This window comes from Centrocercus urophasianus, unplaced genomic scaffold, assembly GCF_019232065.1.
Source record: "Centrocercus urophasianus isolate 14NV4802_14NV808 unplaced genomic scaffold, USGS_Curo_1.0 seq_12, whole genome shotgun sequence".
Taxonomy (NCBI): domain Eukaryota; kingdom Metazoa; phylum Chordata; class Aves; order Galliformes; family Phasianidae; genus Centrocercus; species Centrocercus urophasianus.
In genome coordinates, this window is record NW_024884364.1 from 9,564,408 (window position 1) to 9,583,077 (window position 18,670).

At 40.2% G+C, this 18,670-nt stretch overlaps 2 protein-coding genes across 4 annotated transcripts; one reads left to right on the forward strand and one right to left on the reverse strand.

Annotated features, from left to right (window-relative positions):
• Positions 1-772: 772 nt before the first annotated feature.
• Positions 773-5,088, reverse strand: RPL24 (ribosomal protein L24). Its single transcript, XM_042809986.1, has 6 exons — positions 5,034-5,088; positions 4,835-4,910; positions 3,045-3,155; positions 1,983-2,119; positions 1,459-1,522; positions 773-961 (listed from the first exon to the last, which is right to left on the reverse strand). Exons 1-6 carry the CDS (start codon positions 5,036-5,038, stop codon positions 881-883), a joined length of 474 nt encoding a protein of 157 aa, XP_042665920.1. The 5' UTR covers positions 5,039-5,088; the 3' UTR covers positions 773-880.
• Positions 5,089-5,141: 53 nt separating this feature from the next.
• On the forward strand, positions 5,142-18,150 carry CEP97 (centrosomal protein 97). Of its 3 annotated transcripts, none has more exons than XR_006167308.1 (12): positions 5,142-5,429; positions 7,314-7,456; positions 9,001-9,159; positions 9,584-9,685; positions 10,562-10,675; positions 11,550-11,716; positions 12,369-12,533; positions 13,420-13,553; positions 13,705-14,461; positions 15,528-15,603; positions 16,295-17,678; positions 17,819-18,150. XR_006167308.1 is itself a non-coding variant. In XM_042809985.1 (12 exons), the coding sequence occupies exons 1-12, from the start codon at positions 5,360-5,362 to the stop codon at positions 17,426-17,428; spliced, it is 2,499 nt and encodes an 832-aa protein (XP_042665919.1). In that variant the 5' UTR covers positions 5,142-5,359; the 3' UTR covers positions 17,429-18,149. The 3 variants fall into 3 exon arrangements, 2 of the variants coding, with proteins under 2 accessions (XP_042665919.1, XP_042665918.1); XM_042809985.1 differs by having other exon boundaries at positions 16,295-16,864; positions 17,387-18,149; XM_042809984.1 differs by having other exon boundaries at positions 16,295-18,150.
• Positions 18,151-18,670: the final 520 nt, after the last annotated feature.

Consider the following 18,670-nt stretch of genomic DNA (forward strand, 5'->3'; position numbering starts at 1 on the left):
AGGCAGTCTTGTCAACAGGCTCCCCTTGTTACAGGTGGCCTGTAACAGCACCTAACCAGATGTCCTTTATTGGCCCCTAGTTTTAAACCACAGGCTTTTCTCCTGGTAACGGTTGTTTCTTATAGGCAGCTCTTCAGTCTATCCCCTTCTTAACAGGGCAACTCCACCACCTTTCCTACCTTGTCTATCCTTTCTAAAAAGCTTGTAGCCCTCAACTGTAGCGTTCTTGCTATATGATTAATTCCCACTACCTTTCTGATAACAATTTTAAGCTTATTCAGCCTATCATAAGTGGTTTTAAGCACTGCTAACTAGATCACAATTGCAGAAGGGCCATATTAGGTGAAATAGTGCCATTTAGCTTACTAAAAGCTCAAGGAAGTTGTGCAAGGGAAGACCTTCATAAGTTTTGCCTGACAAAGGCTTCCAGCACTCAGAGATTTTGTTACTTCCTGTTTAACAGCCATGTGGTTCATGAAATGTCCATTTCAGAAACTATTTTTCCTTTTATCCTGTACAACACCTTGCAAACATCTGTTTCATAATGCAAGAAAGTGTACTTTATGTCACAGACTGCACTGTTTCACATCCCCTCAGTCTGCATTCTGAACTTACAACTCTATGGCATTTGACATTCACGTAGGTTGTTCTGCTTGTGTACTTATCAGCTCAATCCTTCCTGGTGCCTAGACTACTGTATTCATTTTAAGACTTATGAAATGTCTTCTAGCATAGCAAATCCTTTAAGGAACTGAGCATTTTATGGCACAAGGGTGTTCACTGGTCTTTAATTCTCTTCAGCATGTGTCACACAGTTGAAAAGAAACAAGTTGTGAAAGCGAGTTAGATGTTTATTCAGTATGGCTACCAGACTGGCAAGCTAGCGCTTTCCACCAACACGGGGAGCAGAAACCTTGACTGGTTTCACAATTTTCTGCTTAGGTGCTGCCTTTGTTGGAGCCTGCGGAGAAAAAACAACATATGAGCAAAGAGAAACAAATTATCCACATTACTGAAAGTGTCCCTATGCTACACTTACAATTCTTTAGATAAGTGAGGCAATCTAAAAATCAGATCAGAGTTAACAGATTTTTACTACAGGTATGATTATAAACCTAAAGTATGGATGATGCCATTCAGCATTAGCATTAGCAGCACTGAAAAGCATGCTAAGACTCACCAACACACTGCTACCAAGTCTCTAAATAATGTCACATCTAGACAAGTTGACATCTAAACATCATTGGCATCTGCTCAGAAAGTGGTTTTGCTACAATATCTACTCTCCTTCTAAGAAGTGGCTTGTTCTGTTCAGCAGTTCACATCTCTATCTCTAGTGCATTAGTTTGGTCAGTATGCTTCCAGATCAAAATAGACAAATTAAAACACAAATTCCCAATGAAGTGCTGCAGTAGTGTTACAACATGGCATATTCCAGGTATACCCACTGCATCTTACCTTTGCAGCAGAAACAGCCGTTTTCTTGGTGGCCTGCTTAGCTTTCTTGGCTTCTTTTGCAGCCCTGTTAATTCACAGAAAGAAAGCTAATTATTCATTTATATAATAAATATATATATTTAATATATATTAATAATTCATTCATTATTCATATTCAGTTATTCATTATTCTGCCACTCGCTGTTTCTTTGTCTCAACCACTTTAAGAGCTCCCTAAGGTCAGGAAACAAATGCATTATCTCAAGTTTATCCCCTACGTTCAATGCCTCTAGCAAGACTGCTACAGAGACAACAGAACTGCGTGTGACAAAAGTAGTATTTTCACAAAGGAAGAGAGCAAGAAGAGACCCTTCTCTGCTGATAGTAATTCTTGCTAAGATTATTCAGTGTTGCCTCCAAATACACTGATCCCCCCAAAAACGCCTGTAATACACTGAGTTCAGCTAGAGCTCAGTATCTTGCAGGGAAATGCGTTGGTAGTATTTTAAATACCCAAGGACAGCCCCAGACACCTGATTTCTCACCTGATAGCTTGTTCCCTCTGTGCTTTTCGGACTTCAGGCTTCTGGTTTCGCTTAGCCATGATCTCAGCTAAGGATGCACCAGTAATAGCTCTTTGAAACTTAACAGCACGGCGCGTGCGCTTCTTTTGTATCTCTTCCTAAAATGACAGGATACAAAGACAATTAGCAACATAAGGCACTAAATAAAAGGCTAAAGACAATTAAGAAACAAGCTGCTATTAAGATTGAAGGTATTACCAGGTTGTGTACAGAAGAATTTTATTCCTCATTTTGGACATAAACAATTCACTAATTTGCCAAAGCAGACCAGTAAGCCATCGACTTTGTTTCTCTAAATGAACTCAGAAGTGTTGAGTCAGTGTTTCCATGTAAGCCTTTCTAACTACTCTTTTGCTGTGCAGTGTTGAGCAAGAGACTGAAAATACCTATGCTAACATACTGTATTTTTTTTCAGTGCAGTGACAACTGCATAACAATTACATTCTACTAAGTTAGAATCATAGAACTGTTTCAGCTGGGAGGGACCTTTAAAGATAATCTAGTCTAACTCCCCTGCAGGAACAGAGACACCTAAAGCTACATATGTAAGTTTTCAAGAAGGTTACATGAGCATTTCCCTCACTCATCATCCCCCATGTCATCTGATAATCAGAATTCTATTACACAATTCTGGAATCTTACAGTCCAAATAATTAAGCAGTCCATAGATTAACCAGTGCTGTCCCATTTTCTGTAAAGCTTTTTCAAATGATATTGTTTAACACGTATAACTCAGACAAATGTTAAAATCTGATGCACCTCCTGTGGTTCTGAGGGGACCCTCAGACATAATTATGTATAGTTACAGCACTTTTGCTGAAGTGTTACATTCCAAATGTAAAGCAACATACAAACTTGAGCTTGCACACACACTTTCACCAAACTGACCCCCTTGTTCTGGTTATATGGGTTATACTTCAGCTACCCATCACCATACTGCAGTTACCTCCATTCTAACAGACCAGTTAACAATTTTTTTTTTGGTGGAAAACTTGAGAGCAGCTTTCATTGGTATATACTTACTGACTGTCCTTTCTTGTGCTTACGCCTATATAGAACAGTCCAATTGATTTGACGGGGGTTTCTCTTGGAAAGGAATGCAGACTCACATTTTGCATTCAAGAACTGGAAAACCTAGGAAGAAAAGGAAGTATTTGCGTAAGCTTCTTTTCTATGAAAGATACTGTCACACTTTATGTCAGCATATCAAGTAATTATTTGATTCAGTGTTTTTCAACACTGATGCTTTTGGAGCTCTTTACACAGATGACAATTAGTTGTGAATCCAGCTTCTGTTCCCAGATTTTAAGGTGTAGAATTTTGTTCCTTTGCTTAAGCTATCTCATTCCATTAAAAAGCATCCACTTAAAAATGTTTTTCTACACAAAATTAGAGTCATAGAGTTGCATAGAGTTGAAGGTTGGAGAAAACCTTAAAGATCATCTCATCCATCCACAACCTAGCCACATTACCCCAACTCTAACAACCCACCACTAAATCAAGTCCCTGAGCACCACATCCAAATGGATTTTGAACACATTCAGGGTTGGTGACTCAACCACCTCCCTGGGGAGCCTATTCCAGTGCTTAACAACCCTTTCCGTAAAGACATTTTTCCTAATACCCAACCTAAACTCACCCTGGTGCAACTTGAGGCCATTTCCCCTCGTCCTGTCACCAGTGAGAAGAGACCAACCCTGCTCTCACTGTAAGCACCTTTCAGATATTGAAAGAGAGCAATAAAGTCTCCCATCAGCTGCCTCTTCCCCTGCCTAAACAGCCCCAATTCCTTCAGTCACTCGTCAGAGGGCACATTCTCCAAGCCCTTCACAAGCCTTGTTGCCCTTCTTTGGGCCTACTCCCACATGCTCTGATGCTATTTTTCTGAGTTAAGCTCACAATGCTTTTTTTTTTTTTAATCCCCACCACATGCTGTACTGTGCTCAAGGTGCAGCACAAACAGCCATATCTCGAATTGCACAAGTGTTTGTTCTCAATTAACTACGTACTTTTTGTACGTGAGGGTCACAAGTGGACACAAGCAACACTTGGGAGACTAGCACTGCTCAACTCCTTCTTGCCTAAAGGAAACTGAAGGCAGAATTAAGGGCCTGATTTCGTACTAGTTAGTAAAGTTTAAGTTTCTCAGCTTCTAAGGAGATCAAGAATCACTCAGTCCAGTTCTTTAGCTGTCATTTCCTAAGACATGCTGCACAGCAAGACCACAGCACTGGAACTATAAAGACTCATGGAATAGTTGGGTTGAGAGGGACCTCAAAGCCAGTTCCAGCCCCCTGCTGTGGACAGGGCTGCCACCCACCAGCTCAGGCTGCTCAGGGCCCCATCCAGCCTGGCCCCGAGTGCCTACAGGGACAGGGCACCACAGCTGAATCCGGGCAGCCCATGCCAGTGACAGGAACTGCAGCATCTCTTTACAGACACAAACATCATATCTCCAGCCTTATCCACAAGAAATAAGGAAACCAGATCCCAGTGATCCATACCTAACGCATCAGACACACCCCATTGGCTCAGCAGAGCTCAGCGTTAGAAGCAGACCCTTTAACAAACATTTTCTACACCAGACGCCCTAAGCCATCCCTCCCACACCACGTCCGCACGCTAACTCAAGCTTGCCGACTCGCACGGTTCCCGTGAGTCGGGCCTGCCGCGCACTGACGTCATCAGCACCGCGCAGCTCCCGGCAGCTCCCAGGCAGCACTACCCGCAGGCCCCGCTCAGCACCCGGTTCCCTACTCGGCAAGGCGAGGCCTTTCTCCCCAGACGCTTCGCCAGCCGCGCCGCGGCCTCACCTTGCCATCAGTGCGGGCGTAGCGGCGGCCGTGGCCCGGGTAGATCTTATACCCGCTGAAACTGCACAGCTCGACCCTGCGAAGGAGAAAAAAGTTAGCAGAAGGCACAGGCCAGCGGCAGAGGGTTTTGCAGTCATTCCGCGGCCTCCCCGCCGGGGATGGCGGCGGATGGACTAGCAGAGACCGCAATTCCACTCACTTCATGATGGCGGCGGGCGGGCCGAAAAGGATGGGGGCCGGCCGGAAGTGGGTGTGGCGACGGCGGCGCGGGGCGTGCCGGGAGCGCTCCGCCTGTGCAGGGCCCGGCGGGAGGGCGCGGAGAGCAGAACGGGGGTCGTTGCTGGAGCTTCTGCCGGTTGTCTCCGGGTCTTCTTAGGTCTCGCCGCGCGGCCCTGCCAGCGGGGGCAGTCAGCCTACGAGGAGATAAATTAATCATCGTAACAACGGGAATTTTCTCGTCGAGGAGCGAGGCAGCCAATCGGCGCCCGGCGTCCGGTTGCCTGGCGGCGTCGGCGAGAAGGAAGCATGGCGGCCACCGGAACGGCGGGCACAGGAGCGGCGGCGCGGACCGAGTCCGCCTCGCCGACTGCAGGGGGTGAGGAGACCTCCGCGGCGGGCGGCCGGCGTTTGTTTGGGTCGCCGTTGTGCGGCGCCGAGGGCTTGGGCGCGCGGTGCTTGCTGGGAGATGTAGTACGGCAGGTTGCTGGCACTGCGCGCTCAGCATTGCGGCTCCGCTGAGCGGTCAGGTGGCCGTGGGTTGGAGAGGCAGCGGCAGTAAATGCCATCAGGGTTGCTTCTTAGGGAAGCAGGTGTCTGGCTGGCAGAATGGTGTGCCGGCGGTGCTCATCCCCATCCTTCACACAGCTGAACCTTAGAGCAGGCAGGCTCTTCAAGTACTGAGACTGCACTGGGGTAAGGGCTCTGTATGGACCGTGCTGCTGATGGAGTGTCATCTACAGACCAGGAGACAAGTGGTGTAATGGTGCACACGTGCAAAATGCAGAGCAGGGGGTAAATATATGGAAGCAGTGATTAGTGGCTGCCACACAATGTAGGTACCCAGCCATTCAAGTTCCCTGTAGGTGTCAGGTGATTTCCTCTTAACTCTATGTTCCTCTTCCTCTATGCCATGGAACATTCATGGGACATTTTAATCAGGTGTTCCACTAATTAAATACTATTCTACTGTATTTACAATTTGTTCTTGCTCAAATCTTACCTGTGCTGTAGCATTGCTATATGAACAGGTTATTTGTTTGACTTTAAAGTGGGTACCTTACTGAAGCACACAACGATTAGCCCATCAGCACGTGTACAACTGCCACAATCCTTAGGCAAGATGCGCTGACCCATTTGGCCACTGAAGTCCTGGACTGCAACCTTTGGCCCCAAATTTAGGTATTTTCCCTACCCAATAAGTTTAATACTAAGATTAGGCTTCACAGCAGCCAAACTGCTAAGAAGAATTGTGTCTCTAAATATTAATTATTTAAATCAATTTCAAGGGCATAGGGTGAATCTTAATGTTTATTTCTTCTGTCAGGTCTAAGCACCTGACTTCTAACAGAGAGGTGTCTGTTTTGGTTCCACAGTTGGAAATTTCCTCTTTGAGTTTTTACCAGACTGTGCTTTAAAAAATTTGTATAGACTAATAATGTTTTCCTTTGAAGCAGAAAAAAGAGAAAACTGCAGGTGTTTATTCAGTGGCCTAGCTTTTGTCGGACTTGTTTACAAGGCTGTTTCTTTTCCTTCAGCTGAGTACTGTCAAATGGACATTTAACAAATAGGAGATAGGTGCCCTAATCTTCGATGCTGTATCAGAGTGTGTGATGGAGGGAGGTCAAGTTTGTAGGTTTGCATCTTGGTCGGCTTTCCTGTGTTCTGAGCAACTAAAGTCTGGATGCTGCTCATCTCTGTATCATTCTCCCTTTTTGTCCTTTACAGTTGTTTGTGTAGTGACAAGTATGGCTGCTGCTGTGTGTGTGGAGTGTGACCATACAGCTGTGTGTTCAGGATGTTCTGGGTATGCCTGCCAGCAGGAATTTAGATAGAGAGCTCCTACACATAGGAGCCACTCTAATTGGGTGCTTAAAATTTGAAACCGTTGAAGAAGTTAAAAAATATAGATTTTCTTAAATTTGGGGTTTTGAGGATTGCACTTTTAAATTTAGCTGCCTGAATTTCACTCAACTCAGCCTCACACTTCAGGGGATCTCTCTATTACTTTTACTGCCAAAATTCAGCCGAATTCTTTACTTGAACAGGGGCTGGCATCCCCATCTTCCAATAACTGGATGCTTTTTTTTCTAATGTATTTAGTCTGGATTAAGTGGAAAAGAAAGTTCATTTTTATTGCTAAATTAGCTGTATGCATTAAAAAAGCAGATGGGTTTGTATTACTCTGCATTTTCAGTATGCGTTTTCATATGTCAAGTATTGAGTTTGATTATTTTCTGTTGTATTTTTTTCTTATTCTAAGGTTTGGTAGTGAACTGGTCAGGTCAAGGATTGCAAAAGCTGGGTCCAACATTACCCTGTGATCCCAATACTCACACTCTGATTCTGGACAAAAACCAGATAATTAAATTGGAACATTTGGAAAAATGCAGGAATCTGATGCAGGTCAGTGTGACTTGAGTTGTATTTGCTGTGATGTAATGGTATTGTGGTGCTAACTGAAATATTTCTGCTATAAGGCCACATTATACAATAGAAGTCATTCAGCAGTTACTGTTTTGATAGAAAATTAAGCAGTGGTGAACTAAAGTAGAAAGCTCTATTTTCAGCATAGCTCTGCAGTTGGTGGTGGAGGAAACTGTTTTGCTAGTTTCTTAGGTAAGTAAAATTAGATTAATGTAATGTACCTAAGAACATTTAGAAAGGTCACTGACCTGATTTCGATACTTTTGAGTTTTTGAGTACTTGATCTCTGTTACCTTAAGAGTAGCTGTGTAGTTTACATGGAGTAAAGATAAATGTGCAGACATACGTACAGGACTCTCCCTGGTTGGGTTTCAAAACTCTTCACAGAGAAGTGTTAGTAGCCTTAATTTACAGGAATAAATGAATAGATAAGCCACATTGATTAGGTTTAAAAAAAAAAAAGGGAAAAGAAGAAGAAAACAACTCAGCAATTAGCAATTACAAACATGTGAAGTGGGAGAGATCTGTTGTCTTTAGGTTGGATATCAGGAAAAATTTCTTTACAGAAAGGGTGGTTATGCACTGGAATAGGCTCCCCAGGGAGGTGGTTGAGTCACCATCCCTGTGTGTGTTTAAAAACCATTTGGATGTGGTGCTCAGGGACATGATTTAGTGGAGGGTTGTTAGAGTTGGGGTAGTATGGTTAGGCTGTGGTTGGACTTGATGATCTTGAAGGTCTTTTCCAACCTGAGCAATTCTATGATTCCGTGATGCCCTTGTTAACATATTGAGTTACATAGGCTCTGATGTTGTTAGTGTTTAGCTTAATATACTTAATTTTGAAACTTAATATACTTAATTTTGAAATTTCATTTAGGTTCATGAGGATATTAGTAGTAGCAATAGTAAGCATGTGCATGATGCTAGCAGAAATCAGTGTTAATTCTGCTGGAGCAAAGCTGTACAAGTCCATGCTAAATGTTGAAAGTGCCTGCAAATAGTCTGGAGCAGTCACCTACACAACCTCTAGAGACAAGCTAAACTGATGTTGGAGAGGGTTCTTTTAATTGCTACAACAAACCCTCACCAGTCTGCCAGCTTCACAGTTGTGGTGTTAAATGGTATTTCTTGTATTCTCTTAGCACAAGACTTCTCGGAGAATCATGAAATATACTTTATCCCATAACATGACAAGAAGTATGGTTTTGCACCAGGAATGTTGCAAAAATTTGTATGGTGATTTGGCAATTCTGATTTTAAAAGCTTATTTTCATATGATTCCATTCCTTGTTTATTCTCCTTCTTTAATTAACTATTGATATGAGAAAGTCTACAGACCTAGTGGAAATCTACTTTGATGATTAGTTTATTTCTTATCTCTTGTAGTTTTTTGTATTTATAGTATTTGCATAGACACTGAAGTAGTTCCTGTTGGATTGGACTTTTAGCTTGACAGGCAGCCTGTACTATCAGTAGAGTTTAATCGTTGAAACTGTTTCTTTTATTTGTGTGCCCATCTGCAGTTGTCTGTAGCCAACAATCGTTTGGTACGAATGATGGGTGTAGCAAAACTGACTCAGCTCCGTGTGCTAAACTTGCCTCATAATAGTATTGGGTATGTAGAAGGGCTGAAGGAGTTGGTGCACCTGGAATGGCTCAACTTGGCAGGAAACAATCTTAAGGTAAGTACATAGAGTCTCATACATTTTCCACAATCTATCATAGTAGAAATTTGGAAAACACATTGAAAATGATCCTTCTGTTCCACTGCAAAGAAATCTCAATTTCTGCTTCTGGTTTTAATGGGAACAAATGTTGAACCTTTGTGTCCACTAGTGTAATGAAGTGGAAGAGGGCAACTTTTGGACAAGAATTGGCTTGGGGAAAAATGAAACGTGGCTTGACACCAACATGTAATGAGAACTGGGAGATAGCCTACAAAACAGGAAAATAATTATTTTGAAAATTAAACTGATTAAAAACCATGATTTTAATGTTGGGCTTGTTATGCAGTGTTGTTAGCTTCCCAGATAATTTTCAGTTATTGACACTTCTTTCAATTTAATGACTAAAAAAATATTGACATTAACTCCTTCATTTTTGTAGGCCATTGAGCAAATGAATTCCTGCACATCTCTTCAGCACCTTGATTTGTCAGACAACAACATATCTCAGCTAGGAGATCTCTCAAAACTAATGTGTCTGAAGGTAGGTGCTCTTTTAGCTGTTTTTCTTGCATCCTTTGCATTGAGCATTCTTTTTCAGAAGAGTGGTAGCTTTTAAAGCATTGTTTATTCAAACGCTAGATTTTAAAGCATTCTAACTAATCCCTGTATGGGAACTACTGAGTCATGGCCTGAACCTCTGATTGATCACCTGAGGTGAGCCATGAGCCAGCCAGAGGAGCACAGGTGGAGCCAGGCTCCACCCCTCCTAGACCTATTTAAGAGCTGGCTACCAGTGGGGAAGGATCTCTTCTGGAGATTGCCTCTATTGGTGTTTGTGGTGAGTTCAGCTGAAGGGTAAGCCTTCCATTTTATTCTCTTTTGTTATCATTGTCCACTTTGCCTAACTTTCTTGATTATATTGTGATTGTAACATCTTGATATCCATTGATTATACAATCCCTCTGACTTTTAGAAGGAAGAGTGTTAGAGGTTTTTTGTTGCTTTCAGGTTGCACAAACTGGGGCAGTGATTCTTATGCAATCACTAATGATTTTGATTAAGGTAATGCTGTAAGATAGCACTCGTTTCTCTTAACAGATTATGAATCAAGACAAAGCATAGAGTTGAGTCTTTTATCACATACACTGTATGATGTTTCAGATACGCTTTTTGTAAATGCAGCTGGGTGTCGGTTCTGTATTTCCTAGTAATAACATTTTGCTTTAGTATGTGAAATTCAGTTTTCCCTCCCTGGAATATGCAAACGTTATTTTGATTGTACCAAAAAGCCTTAATTGTTGGTCACTTTTTCCATTTGTATTCTGAAGTTATTGTTTGGATGGAACGGTGAGGAAGAAAAGCTATTTTTTTGTTGTTGTTCAAACATGCATTTTATCACCATATTTCTATTTTACAGACCTTGTTGCTGCATGGAAATATTATAACGTCGCTTCGTACTGCCCCTGTTTGCCTACCTCAGAATCTGACTGTCTTTTCTTTGGCAGAAAATGAAATCAGAGACTTAAATGAGGTAAGATGTAGAAAATGTATGACTTTGTCTTTAGGGAGAGTGAAGAGAAATAGCTGGATTGTTCTTTTGAGAATGTAAGTGAAATAGACCCTCTTCTTTGAAATCACCTTTGTTAACAAAAGAAGACTTTAATGCTCTGTGTAATAACTGTTTGCTCTAGCTGTGCAAGCTAGGTAACAGCTTTTTACATTTGTCCTTACAGGACTTCTTACTGTATTTTATGCTTTTATATTATTTATGAATGTCTTATATTTTGAGGACTAGATTCAGAGAGGGACTTTCCTGATTATCTAAAGGTTGAAACTTGAGCTGATAAACTGCTGCAGCTCAGCTGTTCTGTTCGGAACATAGTCTCTAATCTCCCATTCAAACCCTATGTAAGATAAATGAGTATTCTGTGATACTTTTTTTCTTTATTGGATTTGTGTGTGTGTCACTTCCTCCTTTATCTATTCCAACATGAGGAAAAAATATGTTAGTTGGACATCAGTATTGGAAGAAAAACCTCATTTGGTAATGCATTTCTCTCTTCTGCAGTGTTGGGCAATGTTTCTCAGCTTTTCAGATTGCCATTTTTGTCAACTTCAGTTCAGTGCAGCACATACACTTTCCTATGTGTGCAGGCTAGCTCCTGAATTTTAAGAGAAATGAATACTTTCCAAGAACTATACTACTTACAGGAAAATTAACAGGCACGTGATGGTAGTTGGTAGAAGACCACTTAAAAGATATTCAGGTTTAAAAAGCAAGTGTGATTTTCAATGTAAGTGTAATGTTGTTGTTTCTGGAGATGTATTGCTGTAATTAGGCAAATTGTTGTGTTCTGTAAGCAGCTAACGGTTCTCTTCACTTAAATATATCTTATTTTCTCAAGGTTTCTTTCCTGGCTTCCCTCCCTCAACTGGAACAGCTGTCAGTAATGAACAATCCTTGTGTGATGGCCACACCTTCAATCCCTGGCTTTGACTACAGGCCGTACATAGTCAGCTGGTGTCTCAACCTTAAAGTTCTGGATGGATACATGGTTTCTCAGAAGGAAAGGTAATGTGATACTTCTGCAGTTATCAAGTAAAGTTTGTGTAAGCTGAAATTTCGTTTTTATATGATAAAAAAATGGGTAGAATGCTAATGGTCTGAAATTGTTTTTCTAGCTAATGCCCATTTGAGATACTGGCCAATTTACATTGTTTTTGCAAGAGTTTTCATCTGTTATAGTGGTATTATATGAAATCATTTAAATAGGAATTAAGGTTTGTGGGTTTTTTGTTTTTTTTTTTGTTGTTGTTGGTTTTTTTTTTTTGTTTTGTTTTTTTTTTGTTTTTTACTCAAATCACAGCAGCACTTGTACAAAGCCAAACTGGCAGCAAATGATCAGTGGTCTTTTATCTCTCTCAAGTTCATAGCCTCTTTGATTTTGTGCAATGAGATAATAGGCAAATATTAAAGCTATTATCTTGGGGGAAACTAAAGCACGCCCTTTTGTAAGGAGTCTCATTTACATTTAAATTGGTTTGTTTGTTTTACAAATATCAGTATTTACTGTATTGCTATGTATATCACTGCTACATGTATGATAGTGGAGGTGTCTGGACACTGTTCACATTCAGTGTTTTGGTAGCTCTTAGAGGAACAGCACTCAAAGCAAAGTTATGAGGTTTATGCCATATGTTAACAGTAACTGTCTTCCCAACAGTTTGAAAGCAGAATGGCTCTACAGTCAAGGTAAAGGAAGATCATATCGACCTGGGCAGCATGTTCAGTTAGTCCAGTACTTGGCTACTGTTTGTCCTCTTATATCTACACACGGTCTCCAGACTGAAGAAGATGCCAAACTGGAAAAAATACTGAGTAAGCAAAGGTGAGAACTTCTTGCTTCTCTGTTGTTAGAAAATGCAATTGTCTCATTATGTAATAGATATTTGCTTTTAAGTGTTTTAAAGCAACAGCAAGAGCAAAAGATGGGAAGAGTAATGGAGGTGCAGGATGAAGGGAATGAGGAGTAAGAGAGCAGCAGGAGTGTTTGCTGGGCATTCTAGAGGCAGTCTGTGCTCTGTGGAACATATTGAAGGTGATTTGTACAATGACTGTAATTAAAATAAACTTTAACTTCCCTGATCTCGATCACAAACAAAAAACTTACACATGATCTTTAAGGCAGAGGGATTTTCTAATATCTACCTTATGATCTCTTAATTTCACTAGGTTGAAATAACCTTTCTCTTTCCTCAGATTGTAGACAATGACTTCGTGGCAATGCTGTTACCTGATTTTTGTATTAGGGTGCAGGGTCATGCATTTGGATAAAGTCATTTTCAAGCCTAAAAGTCTCCATTCAAACTCTTTACGCATATAAGCATAGCATGTCCTGCAGTTGACGCTTAAAATATCTGTACACCTTGCTTGTGTATAGAGATACTCCATGGTTTTCAGTCTGTACTCAGAATTGCATGCTGTATTTTTTTTCTTGTTCTTTTATTTTTCTGGTTACACGTATATGTAATGAAAAGAAAGAGGCAGAAGGAAGGGGAACAGGAGCAGCCTATGCAGTCCTTTACTTTGTGAGTAGTCCTTCTGTTGGGTGTAGGCTAGCACCTACTAGCTGTAGCTAGCATCTTGTTTTAGAACGGTTTGATTTCTTGTTTACTTCAGAGTAGTGATAGTTTATTTCAGATGGCTTATGTACCAAAAAACAACAAAAAAAATATATATTTATATATATATAATTCTGTTGAAACTTTGCTCAGGCTCCACCAAAGGCAGCTGATGTATCAAAACCAAAATGAAGGACCAGCTACATCTTCTGCTTCCAACAGAACTTTGCCTGTTACTTCTGAACACAGCAGTCCAACCCATCCACCCCAGATAGTTCTTGATAATGGTAAGATGTAAATTTGCACCTGTGATCTTAGTGGTGGGAGTAAAATAAATGCAGACTTTTCTTTTTTAAACACAAAGTATGAATTTCTGTGAATTAAACTATTTTATTGAAACACTGTGAGACTTCTGAAAATGTCTTTCTGCCTATCTAGAACGTGTCATCCAGAAGAATTCCTGGGTTGGACCAAGTGTGAATGATGATCATTCCTATGCAGTAAAGAACGCTTTTCTTCATGAACGAAATTGTCACAAGGAGCTGTACCTTGAAGACATACAGACTGATGAAGACAAATTAAATAGCAGCCTGTTATCTTCAGAGTCTACTTTCATGCCAGTTGCTTCAGGATTGTCTCCAGTGTCTCCTATTTCAGACCCGAAGTTATGTGGAATCAGTTTGGACCTGGAAGACAATGATAGTACTGTAATTGAATTTGCAAAAGATGCAAATAGAGGAGAAACAGCTAACAAGCAAGAAGAAACTTCTTGGCTTATGAAAGAGGACTCCAACAAAGTGACAGAAAGTGTAGAAACTCGAGAGCAAATCAAAGACAGGGTGCAGTTATCATCTCTTGATCTGGTAAAGGCTAACCAGGCTAATGCTAGCAATTCTTCAGCATCCTCTGAAGACCAAGTTTTGCACAGTCGGCCTGGCAACTCAGTAGGTGCTGAATTGAAAGTTACAACACTCTGTACTGAGCAGGTGACAAGAGAAAATTCGGCTCATTTAGCTGCTGTTGCTCAAGGTGCAGATGAACTGCACAGAATGACTGAAGCAGCTACCAAGCTTCAAGCCTGCTGGAGGGGGTTTTATGCAAGGAATTACCACCCCCGAGTCAAGGAAGTGAGATATGAAATTCGACTGAGCAGGATGCAGCAGCACATAATTTGTTTAACTGATGAAATACAAAAGTAAGTTGAGATTGTGCTGTGCATTTTCCAAGTCTGAATATAGCTTGCTCCAAGATAGTTCAGAAAAGGTATAAATGGGTCTTCATATAACTGTGCACAGTAGGACCTAGCATTAATGATACAAAGCAGTGATAAACTAGAGGAAGAATACCCAATAATTGTTATGTATGCATGTAACTTCTCATCCTCTCATGTCTTCAGTGAGTTGGATTGTAATTAACTTTTTCAATTCCTTTGTTATTTGGACGTGTGTTTTGCTGCATAATCAAAATGGCAATTGTGAATTATGAGGTTTCTGACTTAATCTCTTAGCAGTTACAGAATCTCTAAGTGTCAGTACTGGGTCATTCCTCTGTTAACAGTCTGTCAGAGGAACAGTTCTAGTCCTCACAGTGTCTTTCATGATATAATTTTCAAATACAATTCTATTATTTTTGATCATGTGAATCCATGTTTTAAGGGGATTATTATCAGAGTTTCTTGAGTTCTGAGACAGAAATTGTGAATTCATTAATACCATTCAGGATCAGTCTGGGAACAGTTTGACAGTTTCCCTTTCATTTACTGTCGTAATGACAAAAGTTCTGTGAATCAGGCTGAGCTCTTGGTGAACCTATAGAAAATCCTAAGGCTTTCACATTGTACTGCATGTTTATCTTGGTATCAGGTGGGGAAGGCATAATTTGAAGCGTAGAAGCACTATTTTTTTTTTTTTTTTTCCCCGTCATTTTCTTCCTGTCTCAGGAGAAGCAGACATGTCTACTTAAAATGAAGAGGTCAGGTTCAGTATGCAAAAAGACCCCTGAAGTATTAGCAAAGCTATAGGTGCTTTTTAGCAAAAGGGAAGCAAAATCTAATTGTAACCTTGAGAAATAAATGTATACTTGAAAGCCAGCATCTAGATATTGATAACAAGCCAGATGGCAATAGTGTCTCACTGTTGGGCTCTGTGGTGTTTTCAAGAGTTCTTTTTTGTAAGCAGGCATTTTTATGCATTCCTGTTGGTTTTTTTTATTTTTTTTACCAGAATATTATTTAATTTGCATAATTTTGGATGTTCTTGCAGACTAAGAAAAGAAAGAGAGGAAGATAAGATTCAGAGGCTTGTACAGGAGGAAGCTGTCAGATTTCTTTGGAACCAGGTAAATGGCTTTAGTCCTCTTATATTTTGCTTATGAATTGAGAAGATATTTTATACAATAGAGCATGAAGAGATGGTGAATATGGTTCATTCTTCCAATTACGAACTTGGTGGCTTATTAGAATCTAACTGCAGTGGGTTTGGCTGTTCTTTTATACTGGGGAAAAAGTAATATTCAGAAGTGTTAACACAGTAAATTGTGTAACTAAATGGAAAAAATACAACTTGATATGAGAAGAAGGACAAAATGCAAGGAGAGCTAAACAAGCATTGTAGGCATTAAACAAGATGTGACTGCTACATGCTTAGGGCAAATGAAACACTGTCAAGCAGTGTTATTCTAAACAAATAATTTCTAGATTAGGAAAAACATATATTAATATATCTTTCAATAAGTTGTTATTTCTTCCCAAGCTAAGGTCTGTTTTCTTAAGAATGGGCTATTTTTAAAAGGTTTCTTATCTTTTTTGCCTTGAAGAGAAGACTTCCTTTTCTTTTTTCTTCAGGGAAAGATATTCTTTTTTTCTTGAAGCATCGAGGTTGTGAGCTCTGTGGATGTTGGGCGTCTAGTTTAAAAGCTATTTAACATAGGGGAAAAAATATTTTCCCCAAAAGTATGGTGAAATGTTATATTAGAGTTTTGTTGCCAATTACAATAGCTTAGAAACCTAAGTGCTTTTTGTACTTTACAGGTTAAATCCCTTCAACAGTGGCAGCTTACAGTGACACAACACTTAGGTGTCGCTTGTCAACCTGGGATCCCTTCAGCTGGTACTTCTTGTCTATTGGAACCATCTGCTCAAACATCTACACCTGAGCAAGAAACCCCATCAGATGTTAGTCCTGCTTGGTTAGCTCCAGCTAGTGATGTTCTTCAGGAGAAGTCTTTGTTACAATTCCCAGATTCTGGTTTTCATTCTGCCATGGCTGACCAGACTCATACTGGTGACTCGTGTAGCTATGAAAAGAGTCTAACAGAAGGAACTGAGGGCTGTCTTTCGGTGGAAACTGTCAAACGGTGTGGCAATTCTGTTTCAGAACATTCTTCAGATGTAGAAGATGACCATGGGGGATGTGAACAAAGCAGAGAGAGCTCTAATAATGAGCAGGACAACAGGCTTCTACAGCAGTATTTGGAATCTGTTGAGCAACTAGAAGAGGCAGATGAAGGGACGAACTGCAATGATGGAAGAGAAGAGGGTGGCTGGCCACAAATTGATATTTCAGCTGAGAGCCAAGATTCTTCTTCTGACATTCTCTCTGTAGGTATCCCTCAAGGCACATCTTCCCCGACACGAGGTGAAATGAGTCAGACACCTGACAGCTGCAAACTAAATTCAGGAATCAGTGAAGGGAAGCAAACAGACTGTGATTCTTCATTTCAGATGCTGCATGTTGGAATAGCTGTGTAGTAGGCTCTATTTCACTAAGGACTAGGGATTCCATTTCAGTTTTCTTTGTTTTATTTTTTTTCTGCATTTATATAAAACTTATTTCCATGTGTGCCTGGATTTTATTTATTCATGTTTTGCACTCACGTTAACAGTTTGTTTTAATTAGCATTCTGCTCATGTTGCTGAGGACTGACATATACTGCTAGCTTGAAATCACCAAAGTTTTCAGGGGCTTTCATTATGCGCTTTATTTTCTAACACTTAGCTGATATTCTAGTAACTGGCTTCCTTGAAATTAGTTCTGAAGGGGCGCAGGGTGGTGTTGGCTGTAAATTCACCTCAGTGAAAGTGTTAGTTAGTCTTGTGATTTTATTTTTTTTTTTCTTCTAGAGAGCAGAATTGAATCCTTATTCTTCAAAGAGAAAAATCTGATGAAAAAAGATGAAAGCAGTTGCCTTTCAGAGTTTTTGACTACAGCAAGTGTTAGCTAGTGTTTCAAAAATGTGTTCCATGAATCCTGTTCCAAGCCAGTGACATCTTTTTGTCTTTTACTTGAAGCTGCTGTCTTGGAATTTGGTCAGTTACATGGATTCTGAAACAAAGAAGAGTCAGACCTTAGGGAACTTGAGACAAACTTTAGTCTTTGTTTTCCCTGGTGTTGAATTTTCCTGTTTTTTCTCAGGTAAGAAAAAACTCCAAGTGGAACATACAGCAGCCTTTACTAAATAAGTTTCAGAAGGGCATATGATCTGGGAGCTTAGTTTCCAAGAATACACTGCTGGGTTTCAGCAGCAGACTTAATGATCCGTATTTTGCCTCCAGGAGGTTGCTAATGTCATTTGGGGATTCATGGCTTTCTAGACATGAGTGTGTTTGGATCACAACCCCTATATACAGGTATGAATATTAAAAACAAATGTCATGGCTTAAAACTATTGATATCTCTCTTGGTTGTTTTGGGGGGGGGTCGTTTTTTCCTTTTTCTACTTTTTGGTATTTGACATTCCAATTACATGCAGATAAAAAACTGTATTAATTGCCTATTGGAAAATGTGCTTAGTTTCCTAAACTCTGCTTTTCACTTAAACACCACGCAAGGAATTGCATTTGTGTTTTGTCTAAGCCATTTAATTTTTTTTTTTTTTTATTATTATTATTATTTTTTTTTTTTTAGTGAAAAAAGGTCAGGTAACTTAATAAATGACAAAAGTGGGAAGGGAAAATTGTTTTGCCAAGCAATTTGAGATGGATGTTAGTAAAGGAAAAGTTGACATGACTTCTAGGGGTAAGTTAGGTTTGCTATATTTGCATTTTGCAACATGCAGTGAAAAGCCACTGTTTCAGCAGTGGTTTAAGTGTTTGCTTACACTAATTTCTCAAAGAACAATACTGCCAGTTACAAAGACATAAACATGTATGCTTATTGCACCTCTCTGAACATTTGATCAACTTCTGGTGCTACCGTGTCACAGAAATCAACTAGTGCTGTCCTAAAGTAACTCTTCTGACCATGTTACCATATAAAATAATAGTGTTGTAAAAGCTTCTGTTGCTTGTCTATTTTAGGTTCTGAGCTGAAGTTTATCACAGTTCAGGTGTTTGGCATGAGGCCAGCATCCGCCTGAGGCCTCAAAATAGCCTTTCTTTAGAACATCAGTGGTGTACTGGAGTTGT

Excerpts from the sequence above, each read along its gene's own strand:
- RPL24 (XM_042809986.1), bottom strand. Across the intron at positions 2,120-3,044 it reads AGCACAAGAAAGGACAGTCA|GAAGAGATACAAAAGAAGCG; the intron begins GTAAGTATATAC and ends CTGTCATTTTAG. Across the intron at positions 962-1,458 it reads CGGCTGTTTCTGCTGCAAAG|GCTCCAACAAAGGCAGCACC; the intron begins GTAAGATGCAGT and ends TTTTCTCCGCAG.
- CEP97 (XM_042809984.1), top strand. The coding sequence starts at position 5,360 with ATGGCGGCCACCGGAACGGCGGGCACAGGAGCGGCGGCGCGGACCGAG. Across the intron at positions 7,457-9,000 it reads AATGCAGGAATCTGATGCAG|TTGTCTGTAGCCAACAATCG; the intron begins GTCAGTGTGACT and ends GCCCATCTGCAG. Across the intron at positions 9,686-10,561 it reads CAAAACTAATGTGTCTGAAG|ACCTTGTTGCTGCATGGAAA; the intron begins GTAGGTGCTCTT and ends TCTATTTTACAG.